The sequence below is a fragment of the Anopheles stephensi genome, chromosome 2, assembly GCF_013141755.1.
Source record: "Anopheles stephensi strain Indian chromosome 2, UCI_ANSTEP_V1.0, whole genome shotgun sequence".
In the NCBI taxonomy this organism is placed as follows: domain Eukaryota; kingdom Metazoa; phylum Arthropoda; class Insecta; order Diptera; family Culicidae; genus Anopheles; species Anopheles stephensi.
In genome coordinates this window covers 29,724,976-29,740,253 of record NC_050202.1, presented here as the reverse complement: position 1 = coordinate 29,740,253, position 15,278 = coordinate 29,724,976, and the positions used below count along the sequence as shown (strand labels likewise).

Below are 15,278 nucleotides of genomic sequence, written 5' to 3'. Positions count from 1 at the left end.
CGCGCGTGTTACGACACACACACTACTCACTACACTACTGTACGCGTGTGACACTACACCGCTAACATAGCACTAACAGTTACACTACTACTAACGATTAATCCTAATGCAATAAAATAAGTCAGTATGCAAGTGACCATCAAGCGATCAACATCCGGCCTTAGATCTCCATTCCGATCCCGAAAATAGATAGGGACAAGACCGATTGAACTCCTCTACTACCTCAAGAGCATCACCGTCAACCAATACTCTGCTCTTTCAGAGCCTTCCGTAAGCAGGTACTTTGTCTTCGTCGTATTGATCCTCAATCCAATCGTATCGACCTCGCGTTTTAGTCGGGTTGCAGATATCCGTCCGATGAATTCGATGCAATCCGCGAAGCCAAGGAGAGGAACCTTCCAGACCGATGTTCAAGTCTAGTAAGTCAGAAATGACAGGCATGACCTAAGATATCGTTAGGCCAAAAAGAGAGAGAGAGGGAGATCACACGCTATTAGTCACCCGAGAAGATGTCATCGCCAGAGACCAATCAACACATGCGAGCACTGCCGCCGAATAGAGTGTTGTATGATTTTATTTATTTTATCCAATATTTTACATTCAATCCGTATATTCGTGTATGAATGTCGCCCCCCCCCCCTCCCCTATCCACTTTTTACCCCTCCTCGCTCCTACCTTTCAGAAGGACCACCAACTGAACCAAGGGTGGTACAATGAGTACGGGGTCCCGGCGAAAACATGTGGTCGTTTGCTTTTTCACCCTGCCCGCGTGATCATATTGCACATGGTTGCCTGGTTACGGATCGTGGTGCCTTCTCCAAACTGTTTCTGTTTCGCTACTCCCATATTGACTACTATTGCTTTCTTATGGGTGTGTGTGTGTAACAAGTTCGCTTAAATTGTATTGGTTTATTGGTCGATTCGATACTATTACTTTATGTATATGTGGAAAACCTATAATTGCGCTTTCTGTATTTTGTTGTGATTGTGGTTTACTGTGGCCAGTCGTTTCCTACTCGCGTCACCCATCTCATCCGCCTCTACCTCTCTCGGGGGGGTTTAGTTAGATATTATCTATCGCTTGCTCTTACCAAACTTAGCACATATCTAACAGGAGATCAAACGGTTTCGATTTGCCTGCCACCGACGACGGTTTTGTTTTTTCTATTTTAGGTTCGTGCATCGTGGTCTGTGTAGTTTTGTGTTAGGAAGGAATTAAGAACCTTTTCAGTAAATCAGACGAATCATAAGCCATGCTACTATTGCTAAAAAATCCACGCACGAACCTACCGGTCGGACGCACAATCGTAGTACCCCCAACGTGCGTCGTCTAATACTCGCACAATAAAGAAAAAAAAAGACAAAACACAGCTCTTACCAAAATTATAGACATAGTTGGGTGGGTTTCGTTTACAATCATCAGGCCCCGTTGGCAATAATCGTGAGTTTAGCGCGCGAATTATGAGTTTGTGCCTCCTTACTGCGAATGTGTCTACCACTCTAACGTAATTGCTTTCTTTAAGAAATAATAACTCTACAGTATAAATTAGTTAGCGTTTTGGATTAAATCACAAACTGTGACAGAAGAAGAACGAGAGAAAAAGAAAAATACGGACGCTCCGAGTATGAGTGTTTTTCTTTTTGTCTTATATGCTATAATAGCTTGAACAGAGAAAAAAAAAGTGCCACTGTGTCCACTAATTTTCTTCCTCTTTTTTTTCCTCCTCCGAGTCTTTTTAACGCTCATCATCATTACAAGCTACCGGCTTTACACGACTCTACCTGCTATTCGTCTACGTATGGTAACGTTACATGTTGTTCACGAAATGCGTTCTACGTTCCCGGCCGATTGTTTGCGTGCGTTAGAAAGGAAAGGGAATACAAGTTGATTTTAGGCCATCGTTAAAATCAAATCGTACCCTTTCTATGCGTCCGTACGCAAAACGAACGTGTGCGCCGAGCGCGCCTGCCGCCTTCCTTCACAATAATGTTGTTGTTCCACTCTCGATTTGGCACGAGATCTTTATACATTTTAAGCTGGAGCATTATTTTTTTCGTGTTTCGCATACATGTCTAAACTATAAACGGTTAAAGAAGAGATTTAATAGCTAAATTGTACAAATACCCGCAACGTGCGAGAGCTCGACGATTAAAGGAAGTGAAGTTCAACAAACAAAAAAGTAGAAAAAAAGGAAAAAAACAGACTAGGAAAGTTTAGGAAAAAAGGTAGTAGGAACACTTGCGCCTAATTGTTTTGTGTTTTGTTTTAGCGTATCAATATTGTTTCTTGCACAAGCGTTAGGTATGAGATCGTTTTTGCAACAATCGATTGTTGTAGGTCTTATCTAACATTAGGGCTAGAATTTTCGCTGCAGTGCTGTGGTAGGAAGGAAAACAGTTTGCCAACGCAAAAACCAACGCATACGCAATTTTTGCGTTGGAAAAGTGTTTTCTTCTTGTGGCAGCACTGTGCCGAAGGTTTATATTTACATAACTAACATTAGTATGTTCGACTGTTTAAACCACGTTTACCACACCTTTACAACAATTACAACGCTTAAGTTGCCAGAGCCTTCAGCAAGCGATAGACAAATCGTACCCACACGCGTGGTGTGCGTGCTCTATCGGTTGAGGCAAGGCTAGGCGTTACAACCGTTACAACTGTTAGGTGATGGTGATGGTCCCTATTTTTTCATGAATTATTGCTTTATTACATCTGATACGGGAGAAGAGAGAAAAAAAAAAACAACACTGTACTGTGCTTATCCATCTACAACATATACAGTAGCATATATGTACATACACATAAATATACATCAAAAATAAAAGAATCTGAGAGAAATACCTATATAAACATTTAGCAACACCAACTGAGGGATGGATAGGAAAGTGAAATTGAATAAGAGATGTCGAAACTAAACAGGCTCAAACGGTGAGACAAAAATTAAACAAAAAACCAAAATAAAATGGCACCTATACTAATGGTACCAACGGAAAGAGGGAAAAAGAGTAATGGCTACAAAATACAAGCCTTGTTCATCTCATTGCAAATAAAATAGTACCAATAGCCGTATATAGTACTTATATACGAGCAGTAATCTAACCTATTGCCCGCGGACCAGATTCCGAACACGGGAACCCGCGTCTGTCAAACAAGGGGTAGTGCACAAAACGGGAGGTTATTTAGCGTTAAAATAGCCTCTAGTCGGGTGGTGCAGTGGTTTGGAATGGAGTCCGCCTGTTGTAGATATATAGAAGAAGATTCGTTGGTCCTGGTTCTCCTCTCCTTTCTCCTTCTCTCACGTCCGAATGGCACTGTGTGTGTGGAGTGTGTGTTTAGTTCGCTGACGACGACGTCGATGCTTCCTGTGCCTGCTGTTGCGCACCGCCAGACGACGACGACGACGACGACGAGGAGGAAGAAGCTGCCATCATCAGGCGTACCTTTTTGGCGGAAATTTTCTCCACCGCCACAGCGGAAGACAGGCAACGTTTGCGCTCTTTCAAAAAGTCTGCAATGAGATGGGAAGGAACAAATTGTTAGTTTTTTTTTTCGCATAAAGGACCTTAGAATGTTTTGAAACATTGGCTAAAGGAGTGGAGAAAGGCCCACAAGTTGCATGGAACACTAGCTTGTACGCAAGCTTTCGTGAAAGTGCACAGTGGAATGAGAACATGACGAATAGGACAAAACAATTTCATTTAAACGCACAGTTAAATTTAAAAATAAATTATGTAAATAATTCTCATGTTGGCGAGGTGAAATGTTGTAAGGGTTTTTATACAATTTTATATACATTTTGAGCTCAAATTATTAAATTATTAACTACTTTTTGATTAAGTTATGCATATGAATTCTTTTTATAAATACAAAACATTGCTTTTTCATTGATTTAAGTTTATAAACTATTAATTTAAAACATTCTTAACAACAAAATTGATACATTTTTTTACTACTAAAACTGATAAAAAATGTGCACCAGTATTGAGTAAAAATATAGTTAAACGTATTACCCTTAAAATGTCTAGTGAATACTTCAACAAGCTTTCATGGCAACTTGTAACAATTTTTAATACATAATTAACGGTTTAAGTTTTACTTTTATGTCCTATCCCAAACGCAACCAACAAAAACTGACCACCGAAATCCGAATGTGACAAAAGCCATAGGAGGTCATGCGAAAGATCATCAACGGGTGAGCTGGCCATGTAACGTGGCGGTCGCGGTTTAGTAGGAAGGCTCGTTCACGGTGAATGTCCGCCAACAAGACAACATGACAACCAAGCGACGAAGATTGCCCCCTATCACTACTACTGGATGGTGTACGTGTAAGAGGTGGTGCCCATTAGAACAGATAAGACACAGCCGATCCTCGTCAATGTTGAAAGCGGTTTGGCTTGGTTTTGCGATCACCGCCATCCACACTCTGCCGTTGTAGAAATTTCAAGCACGCTTCATCGGATACCTTCAATTAGGGTGGTCCTTATCGGAGAGCGTTCCGTACCTATGCTCTTTAAAGAATTTGTGGCGGTCAGCGTGACAGCGCCATGCCTGCCAAAAGAATCCTCCTATTGTTAGGACGACTACATTTATCCTAACATCAGTAATGGTTATCCAAACAGACAGAGGACCATCATGTCTCCTATATTTCGGCTGTTTTTGATGACATATGATTCTCTTTAGAAAACATTTGTTTCGCGTCTTGTGCACGTTTGCAACGGTTTCTTTGAAAAGTTAAAGGAACCGCAACGAATCGTTTGTTCCACCGGAGCGAAACAGAATTAGGAACGATTGTTCACTCGCAGGACGACCGTCGCTGCTCAAGCGTTATCCGTGCTTAACGAGATTCAAAGTGACCGTTACTAAATGCGCCGACAATGCGTTTCGGTGGTGCAAAACTCACACAGCTGGACGGTGTATATCGCCACGGCCGATTAACATCTGGTTGTTTCTGAGCTGGTATGCATTTTAATACCTCAACATTGTTCGCCAACAACCGGAGAAACATAATTTATTCACCGCATTTTGGCACATTTTACATCCGAAAGAAGGTGATCACTCCAATAGTGCACTCCAAATGACAACCGCCGTCAGCCGTATGGCTACAACCGTACGTTTAGCTTCGATGCACTTCTCATCTTTTATTCATTTATTGCTCACTTTTTTACGTTATCCCGGGTACGAATAAAAACCCGTAAACCACACATGATCGACAGCACAGATAAAACGCGCACGTGGTCGCACGCGGGTCAGCTGGCGTCAAGCCATTAAAAGGAGGCTACTATAGGGGGGTAGCTCGTATTGAGCATTGTGTCCTCGTGCTCCCACACACACACTGTTGTATTGTAGGAGGCGGCATATCCGCTTCTGGTCCCGATCCGGTAGAATACACAAGAAAGGATTTAAAACCCGGGGAATAGCGTATGGTAGAGAGGCTATCGAACAGCCGGTCTGGGGAGAATGTTTGGCGTTTAATAATTTATTCTAATTTATGCACTACTCTGTTGCTTTAAATACCCGGCCCGTGCTAACCCTTGGAGGATTTTTTTAAAGGAAGAGAACTATTCAGGAGATACAATTTCAGCGCACTCAAACACAGACATTTGCCCTCAAAACTAAGGTGATCTATCTGGTTCCGGCGGTTCGACAAAGTGATCACCGAAAGCGCGTGCCATTATTTTTCGGTCTACCCTCAACAAAAAAAACGACCCGCTTTACACATCTGTCCACCCGGGTCAGGTAATTGCCGAAACACGATGTGGTTTTGTTGCTCGTAACACACGCCTGCCCTTAAATAGCTCACCGAAGCAAAGGAACAGAGCGCGGAGGATTAAAAAAAAAACAAAACAAAACATCTGCTCCTTTTTCACGACTTCTTTGCTGGAGGACTTTTGCTTACAACACACACCGCAGAAGATCCGCATAAGCTGGGTTTTGACTTGTTGATCCTGGGTTCAAGCTGAGAGTGAATCTACCTGCCGCCGAGCGCCCAAAAAACCTAGTCCACAGTAGGAGCAACTCCTGAACCTATTTATGATTACGAATCCGGTTCACGGCAGCAGCAAGGTGTTTTGATAATGTTGCGAAACTAAATCACTGATGCGTGTGAGTGATCTTCGACGGGTCCAGCAAAGTTTGCGCGGGAAATCTTGAAGTGGAATTTCAAGGACAAACTAAACTCGTGTACGATCATCGGCACACACTCAACCGCTGCTGCCGTAGTTTTTAAATGTCCACAAACTGTTGCTTCTTCTGTTCTGCTTCGCCTTGTGACGTTTGATGTCGTTATCGCGGCTGCTCCTTACTGCGATAAGAAGCACACAGTAAACACACATGGATCCAAAGATGCAAATATACCTTCACCACGCTTCGTCTAGCTCTAGCTTGGAGGGAAACGAAGACTTATAATGATGTGTTTGTGCGTCTTGTGCGACACGAGACTTCTTCACCCACTAAAGAGTGCGACACCACACGCGTCAAACAACCAACCGGGGCAGGCAGACAGGGCGCGCAGATGTGACTAACAACCCCTACCGCGCACACACACACGCGTTATGAGTCGTGGACTTTAATTGCCACACAATAAACTCGCGTCGTGACAGATTGAAGAATGTAACATCATGTTGGAAGCTACCCTTAGTATCAGCAATGAGTAGGTTCTCCGAAGTGGGTGAGAGGATAGCGAGCGAACTACATAAACTGATTGTGGGGCACAAACTGTTTGGCTTCGGCAATACGAGCATGGTGTTTTGATTGACATGGACAAGCTTCTTGATTGCTATTTAAATACAAAAACGAAGGGTGTTTTATCTAAATTCAACATCCAAAGTCAACGAAACTACAGATGTCGATGCTTTCAAGTCGATGTTGATGTGTGTTAAATTAAATTTAAAATATATTTAAAATTTAAGACACTCTAAAAGATACTCTCAACCAACTACATGATAGTGCTCGGAACAGAAACGCAAAAAAAGCAAGATTCGATCGGTTTCGGCCACCACCACGTTTGGGGACGCGATGTTGTTTTGCGACGCCACAACACACATTATGCCAAGCCGCGGACATCAACAACACCAGAGTTATCAAAGAGACGTGCGGCGCGAACGTAGCAGCCAAATCGTGTATATGTTCGCAACCCGCTGGACAGGATGAAACATGTTTACGCTTGTGGCGTAAAGTAACTGTGTGCTTGTGCCCCGATCGACTCAAGCGGCGGAGCATAAGAAGATGGTGGTGGGGAAGGTGATGTCGAGAGAACCGCTCGAAAGCAAATTCACTCCTCGTCAGACCACATCAAAGACAGGCGAATCTATGTGGAGCTAGCTACGAAGTCGCTTCGCTTCCTCCTAGATGTTGCTGCTCCAGGGGGAAACAACAAACAACACAACACGACTTGCTCAACTTGCTACAGATGATGAAATCGACCGAAATCCACCTGGCGATCCTTCTTTTCGTTTATTTGTTCCATCGGTGCCCATCGGTCCGATTCCGATTGACCCTTTACTCTGGCAATCTCTGTTTAATGCTGTTGCTTCCACATCCATTACGATCGCGATATCCCAGCGGCAGCACTTTGGCGAGTACTTTTAAATTTCTTTACTCGAGAATGTAAACAACAAAACGCAATCGACGAAGGGAAGAGAAAGCTCGCGAAAGAATACCGAAAAACGGGTCACTGCAGCACGGTGGCCGCAGCACCGGAGGAGAATAACAGACCTCCCTCTTGGTGGTGGTGTGTCCGACGATGGTACGATGAAGAAGATGGAGAAGGGGTATTTTTGGGCTTTATTTTTGTAAAAGTTCGTTCTTATATTGATTAGTTTGTTAACATAAGCTAGAAAGCATGATCTTCATCAAGAATATGACGATCCTCGAATGATTGTGCATGAATTTTTTAACCAGGATTCTCAAGATATGAGTTTTAAATTTAAACTACACACTTCCATTCGGTAGATAATTTTAAGAACTTGAGACGTTTCCACTAAGATTTGCTATAAATCGAAGATGTGATCGAATGAGGTGGTTGTGTTTCAACATAACATTTCATGCAAGCTCCTCCCTTACATACTTATTACTGCAGCCAGTCTGTCATGCAAAACGAACTCAACTGCTTCAAAGAAGGGTACCAAAAGCGGAACGACAAAACAAAATAAGAGACGGTGCCTCCCAATCGACGAAAACAACAAACACGTAACAATTTTCTTGCAGTTGAACTTTCGCGAAAAGTGCATTCGCCCAAAAAAACCCGTTCCGCTGTTGCTTTGTCCGGTGGTGATCGATGGAAGGGATGATGGAAGGGATTCGCAGACGCGCAATACTCCGAAAACCACCAACGGGAAGAAAACACTCGCCACCCGTTTGGCCGCAGGAAACTTCTGCGCTACTTGGCTGCAGCTACATTACCGGCCATCAGGAACTGTGAGCAGAACACGTTCGATGGCGTACAAAACAAACGTCACCGTCCTCACGTCTTGCTTCTTTCTTTCGCCCATCCGGGGGCGAGAGATACATCTTTCCAACAAGATACAACCAAAACAAAAAAAAACCCCAACCGAACGATGGAGCAGCAGCAACATCGCCAAAATTCGGTAGTTGTTGTTACCGAAGCGTTACCCCGGACAGTTCCCGGACTCGTTGTCAGTTTTCGATCGTAAAACGGCAGCCCTCGGGGGCATGGTTTGACTCCAGCAACGCACGGTGGATAAATGTAATAATTTCATATCGCGCTACCACGTACAGCGCCGCAGCATAAAAAAAAAACAGGCGCGTTTGTTTGGAGCCAGGAAACGATACGGAGAAAATTGCAGTTCGAATGGACAATGGTGGCGACGCTTTCTTCCACGGGAGGATCTCACCAAGGTCCGCCAAGGTCCAGGTGTTCGGACGGCTGTACGGTAGCGACGCGATTGAAGGAATTAAAGCGACAAACAGCTCTTTATTATTTCGAGCGATGGCAGGAACATGCATTTTCAGTATGACCTCAATATTATGCAGCAAAATTGATAGCTTATTAATTCAATATCAAGAGGAATTGGTAAACTATTTATAAAACTGGTAATTTTTTTTTAATAATTGGAGTTTGTGAACGTATGCAATCAGTTCAGCAGTTTAATCCCTAAACCAAACTAGCAATTAAGCACGCAAACCGACCTACTAACTCGCCTTTAATTAAACTTTAATTATACATTCTATTCAATCCCCACCGAACCAGGGCTGCTTTAAATGATTGTTAAAACCACAAATGTCCTAACGAAACAAAAGGTGCGCTTTAGAGCATTGTAATTTGGATTGTGAATGTTTTCGAAGCTTCCCCTTTTCATGGGCGTTTCTCCACACAATAAAGCACCCAAACTCCACCAGAACTTTACAGAGAGTAGCGCACAATAAATACCCGGTGTGACTATAGACTCACCGGAATTAAATGGCCAAGTCAAAAAATCAAACCAAATAAACCCCATGCTGCAGTAGTGTTGCACCCAATGCTGTGTTGGCTTGTTTGCTTTTTGAGTTCAGTTTCCGATATGATTACGCACATTAACAGAATCCCAAGAATAATGGACAACCCCCTGCTGTGATACATACGAACCTGTACTTCTGCACAATTCTATTCGATCCTTGCCAGCAGGAATTGCCTTGACCTTCTGCAGAAGCACAAGCCGGGATTTACCTTCCTTCACAAGCCCTCTCTCTCTCTATCTCTCGCAGGTATCAATTTCAAGAGGGATAGTTCATAACATTCCTCCAATTTAGACGTAATTGCACACAAAACACACACAAAACAGAAAAATCGTCAACCGCTTATGCCCTTAACCATACAAAAAAGCATAAAAGCAACAGAAAGCAGCCAAAAAAAAAAAAGATCGTTTAAAAGGTGCACACGCTTGGCCACACGCTTTCTTCCGGTCATTACAGGAAGAAGTCGAAACAAAGTGGGTAGAGAAAAAAAAATCCGTAAAGAACCGAATAAATTGACCGACTGTGACCCCGTTGTTACAGAAGCCAGCAACAAGCACCGGAAAAGCGGAACACAAATTTGCGTCTGCCCTTTTGAACCACTTTTTATGTTCTGCTTCTTCGTTGTTAGCTTCTTTTTTTGGAGAGGTTAGTTGGGTGCGCAATTAGCCAAAAATGTACCTTTTTTCCGATATGGGTTAATGCCGCTGTGACACCGGGTATGACTCAACCTCGAACGCGAGAAGGTCTAGTCGGCAAAAGGCGGTGTTTGCACTTTGTTAGCAGCGGTTAGGACCTCGACGGATTGAAGGTAAGATTCATACGGAGCGGGATATTAGATAGATAAAGATATTATGGGGTGCTCTTGCAAGGAGTTTTAAATATCCAAAAGAAAACTGGTGAACTCTGAAAAATTGATGCAATTTACTGCTCTATTTGCCCTTGGATTTGCCTCAGAAGCTGCCGTAGCAATATCCCAATATTCGATGACTAGATTGTTGGACTCGATTTAACGCAGTAGAAGAGGTATCAGTTCCGGACATTACCTTCAAGGGTCCGAATTTCAGGTCAACGGATCTAAATCGTAGTCTTATACAGTTGCAGAAGATCTGAGCTGATATCCAGAGTTTCGATCCACATGATGGAGCATTTGAATCCCTTGAAAGCCCATTGTGGGACTTTGCAATCATATAGTGGAATTTTGTATTAAGAGAACATGGCAATGGAAAAAGGGAAATTTGCCAATAAGCTTCATAAGGGCCTATAATTAATTTTTCATTTGCAAGCCCTTGAAGAAGAGAAATTTGCGGAATAAAAACAAGCTTTCTCGACATTGTATAGGCAGACCTTTTGCCTGCCAACGATGTTCTCCGATTAAGTCATGCTGAAAATGATCTTGCTCCCGCGTTCTCATCCATGCATCGAAGCGCACAGAAACTAGCGTTAAACTCTAATTAACCGTGCAACCCCAAGAAACTCGAGCACCAAACAGTGCCGGGGCCTACAAGAGCCGACCGACAAAGGAAGAGCCATATCAGGCGTAAAAATCGCGATCTAAAACTGGAACAAGACAATTGTATAATTACACTTAAATGTGCAAGTGTACGCTGCCGAACACAACCTATCCGACCCGGTCCTGTTCGCGAAAATACGCCACGAAGAACGGCGAGCACAATTAAATCGTAAGAAACATTTTTCTTCTAACCGTAACGTACATAAACCATCATACACGCTCGGCTATGGTGATTATAATGATTGAGTTCTGCCAGCAGCAGAAGGAGTCGTCAGGCAAAAGAACAGCGCGCATAACTGTCACGCATTCACGTGTGAAGCTCCGTGAACAGTTCTTAAAGGTACGGAAACGCTCGTAACGATCTTCGCCGCCGATCAGAATGCAGATAAAAGCTGGTACAAGAATAAATACCCTACGCTAAATGAGGGTGTGTAGTATATGGAAAATAGATCCATATGCATTTCAACTGTGTTTTGCGCTCTCTCCCCCACCATTTTCAAACGAACAACGCGTTATACACGTGCGTACAGATGTACCCGAAACAGGGGGAAAAAAACAAAACACCGGAGAAAACGTGTGGTTTCTGTTTTGTTGTAAAGCATGCTCGCGATCAGTCAAAAGACAAGAGGGGTGTATTAAAAAAAACCGTTGGAAAAAGCGACGAACCATAAAACACCTCCGCCGAGCACGGGGAGCGTTGGGTTGATATGAGAAGAAAGCAAAAAACACACAGAGTAAAAAGGAATTTATAGTTTCCGTCTGAAGATTTCCAGCTACGATCACATGTTTTAGAGGTGGCCAAGTAGAGCTGGAAGCACAGCATTTCACGCTCAGCATCGGCTGCACCTTTGCACCAGGCGAAGGAGGAATAGAATAGGAGGACGAAGGAAAGCGTAAGAATCCTGCCATCATTTACGCAGGATGATGCTCGACGGATCTTTGCACCCCCACCGAATATAATATGCATTTTTCTGGTGCTTAACACACCCAGCGGTTACGGGCTCATTTTTTCTGTGAGGTTCATCCTTGTTTCTGTATTCTTTACGTTGGTTTCGTGGGGTAGATCTTAGATCGAAGTATGTGTCAGTAACCTTTACATTAGGGGGTAACCCTTGTCGAAAGCCTTGCCATATTGTTCCTTCCTTCAATCGATTTCATGGATCATTTTTCTTCGCTCAGTCGGGGTAAGATGCAATGATGGTACCGAATCGGTTTAACGTGATAAACAATTTGAAAAAAACGCAGAGAAAATAATTAAGATATATTTTCTCCTTATCATGCTTCCCGTATCCCACACGGTGAGCTAGTTCCGCTCTGCCACCAAAAAGCCGCTCATTCGTGCAGTGCGCGTTCATCATTAAAAAAAAGGCACTAAGAAGGCATAAAATCTACTTTCCCACTAGACTCTATCTAATTGGTTCTTGAAAGCCATTCTTCCGGTTGCACGGCAGAAATAATTAACCGCACCGAATCTCGTAAACCACTCCAAAACCAACTCACCTGTAATTTTCGGCTGTCTCAGCTTGGGAACGCTATTGCCCCGGTTAGCACGTTCCGCCAGCTCGTCCATCAGTTCGTCCGGCGAAAGAATGTCTCCAGAGCTACTGCTCGGCGGAACATCCGCCGTCGTCGACCGTCTGCTGACCGTGGGTCTGACATGGGCGGTGTGGGTTAGCGTAAACACCGAGCGTTGATGCGCCCGCACCCACTTTAACTGGCCCTCCAGCGGTTCACCTTTGCGAAAATCAAAGTTCCATTTTTGCATCTTTTTCTCGTCCTGCTGCTTCATGTGCATGTTGTAGAACCTACGCAATAAAAGGGGGCAGAAAGGAGAAGGTAGGTTTAGTGCAGTGTTTCACAAAAGTGCATCCGAATCGGGTGGCGAAGCCGTGTAAAGGCGTCGGCACACTTACTGGTTAAATTCTTCTCGTTCGACGGCACCGAACAGATTGCGCTTCGCACTGTTCACCCGGTTCAGGGCCGGAGACTGTCGTTTGTAGCTTTTGGCCGGCACCGGAGCGGGCGAATAGTGCAACCGCTCCACCATCGTACGATTGTACACCTGAGCACCCATCGTGTGTACTGGAGAGTTTGCCGATTCGCACTGGCACAAAAATATTCAAGCACCGACCACTTTCGGGAACGGGACGCGAAATTGAGAATTCTTTGTTTTTGCACCACCACTGCGCCTTTTACGAGTACGAATCGCGCGCGACAGAGTCTGTTTGTATACACACCGCTGCTTCTTCTGCTTCTTTCACTTGTCAAGCTGACACGCCACCACGGCGGGTGACTTTTGCGTTTGCAAATCTCGTTCCAAAGATGGCGTCGCCGCACTTGGCACGGAGACGGAAAGCACTGCCTATTATGCTGTTTTTCATGGAAATGTTACCACTACGCCACAGCTTTCCGCCACGAGAATTTTCATGCGATGCTACCGAAATCGAATGTTTCCAACCCCCTGTTCGGAGCGTTTCACGTGAAAAACACAGATAAAGCGCAGTCACACAATTTTCTTTGTCGTTCGCTTGTCGAAACACGTTCAACGCACACTTGTTTCGCGACTGGTGGTCGGAGCACACCACTACTAACGTATTCCGTTGCCGTCGCTTGGATTTTTTTTTCGTTCAGCTCAGCTCACGCAAGCGTAAGTCGGTGTTTCTGTGTGTTTGTGTGAGTGATGGGCGATGGTAAGCGATTTTTATTCCCTTTTTCAAGCGATTCCCAGTTTTGAGGTTATGCTTCTCCCCTATGCCACTCGTAACGGGCGTAACCTTGTTTATAGTTTGGTAGCACTGACGTTTCGATTCGTGCGTTGTTTTTCACTTTCCGCCGAATGATTCGTATTTTTGGGAAAAGAATTCTTTTCAGCACCTTTCTTTCCCAATGCTCACCACACCAAGCACAACACTAGCATAAAGCCTTTCGGGCACAACGGAGAGCTTCACTGCGACTCGCGGATGCGGACTTTCATCAGAGATATTTCACTGCAGACGCGCGTCGGTTGAACAGCAAAGGACACAGTTGCAGCACACAGCTTTACGAAGTTCACAATGTAATTCACTTCACACAATCTCTCTCTCACTCGCCTAACCACCGGAATATTTCTATAGGTGAACGGCTTTTCCTAACAACTCGGTTGATGTCGACGGTAAAATTCACAACTGCTCGGGAGCTCGATCGTTGCAACCGAACTCACCGAAGTGTTCAACAGTAATGCGAAGCGTTACGGGCGTTACATTCGTGCGTACATAGCACTCTGGCTCTTTTGCGGTGAGAGAAGATATTGCACACACACTACTATACTGGAAGCATGAGCGTGTGCGTGCATTCGATCGGTCGAGGAGAAACGTTTGGCAGTATAGTGAAGAAAAGGTGTTGGAATCAGCTTTAGATTTTTATTGGATATATTAATTTACGCAACTTGGCACTAAACTACATTACTCGTAATAAAATTTCTTGATTTTTTAAACTTTTTCTCAGCTTTTAATTTTTTTTATTATTGCTTTTCTGTATTTTAGCATGAAAAGTGGCCAGTTTTATGCTTTGTCAAGACTGACGGGGTTTTTGGCATTAATGCTTGCGCAACGCACGATGCGCACGAGAAACGGGAAGCTCGCGCGAGCTTCCAACCGAAAGAAGAAGAAGATCGTGGCATTTTTTCATCACGCAACATTAAAGGCTCCGTCGTTCCCTTTTTTTTCCTACATTCGTTCCTCGGCCAGCCTTGGTGTGTGGAAAGGGTGAGTAGCAATATTTCCTTTTCAGTTCTTCATTATGCGTCGCTGTCTATTTCTCATCGTTTGCTTTGATTGCGTCTTCGGGATGACCACGCGGCGTCGTGGGTTTTTAAATCGCCTCCAATCGTAGAAAAAGGCTTGCGAGAAGTCGCGCTTGATTTCTTCCTCTTCGTTGCAGCGCTTTATTTAGGCTGGGCATTCAGGAAACGCGTACGCGAGACGCGCACACCGCATCATCAGCGTCGCTGGAGATTTAAAAATGATGCGATGTGCCTTCTTCTCCATTTCCTTTTTCTCCATGTGCGTCGGATTTGGAGTTCGTTCGTTTTTTTACTGTCGTCGTTTGTATGCTGTCCCAGGGATTGTGTCTCGTGGTTTTGCTCCCGCATCATGCACGCTTATCATGCGCCCCGAAACGGAACCAAACCTCGTTTTTGTTCTGCTCCTTTTGAAGCGATTTAAATTTTTTGAAAACAACCGTCGTTTTAACCTTCTTCTTTTCAACTCTACCTTTGTACCAGGCTCATCGCATGAAGCATGGTGGTTAGTCAGTTCGATTTTAAAATTCGTG

General features: G+C 44.0%; 1 protein-coding gene across 1 annotated transcript; it reads right to left on the bottom strand.

The window, feature by feature from the left end:
• Window positions 1-556: 556 nt before the first annotated feature.
• LOC118506136 (cyclin-dependent kinase inhibitor 1) lies at window positions 557-14,191 on the bottom strand. The gene is made up of 3 exons (XM_036042872.1): window positions 12,881-14,191; window positions 12,468-12,772; window positions 557-3,512 (listed from the first exon to the last, which is right to left on the bottom strand). Exons 1-3 carry the CDS (start codon window positions 13,039-13,041, stop codon window positions 3,337-3,339), a joined length of 642 nt encoding a protein of 213 aa, XP_035898765.1. The 5' UTR covers window positions 13,042-14,191; the 3' UTR covers window positions 557-3,336.
• Window positions 14,192-15,278: the final 1,087 nt, after the last annotated feature.

What these genes read in the sequence shown, in the direction of transcription:
- LOC118506136 (XM_036042872.1), bottom strand. Translation starts at nt 13,041, where the DNA reads ATGGGTGCTCAGGTGTACAATCGTACGATGGTGGAGCGGTTGCACTAT. An exon ending in GAACGAGAAGAATTTAACCA is followed by an intron (nt 12,773 to 12,880) that starts GTAAGTGTGCCG and finishes TTTATTGCGTAG; the next exon opens with GTTCTACAACATGCACATGA. An exon ending in GAGACAGCCGAAAATTACAG is followed by an intron (nt 3,513 to 12,467) that starts GTGAGTTGGTTT and finishes ATCTCATTGCAG; the next exon opens with ACTTTTTGAAAGAGCGCAAA.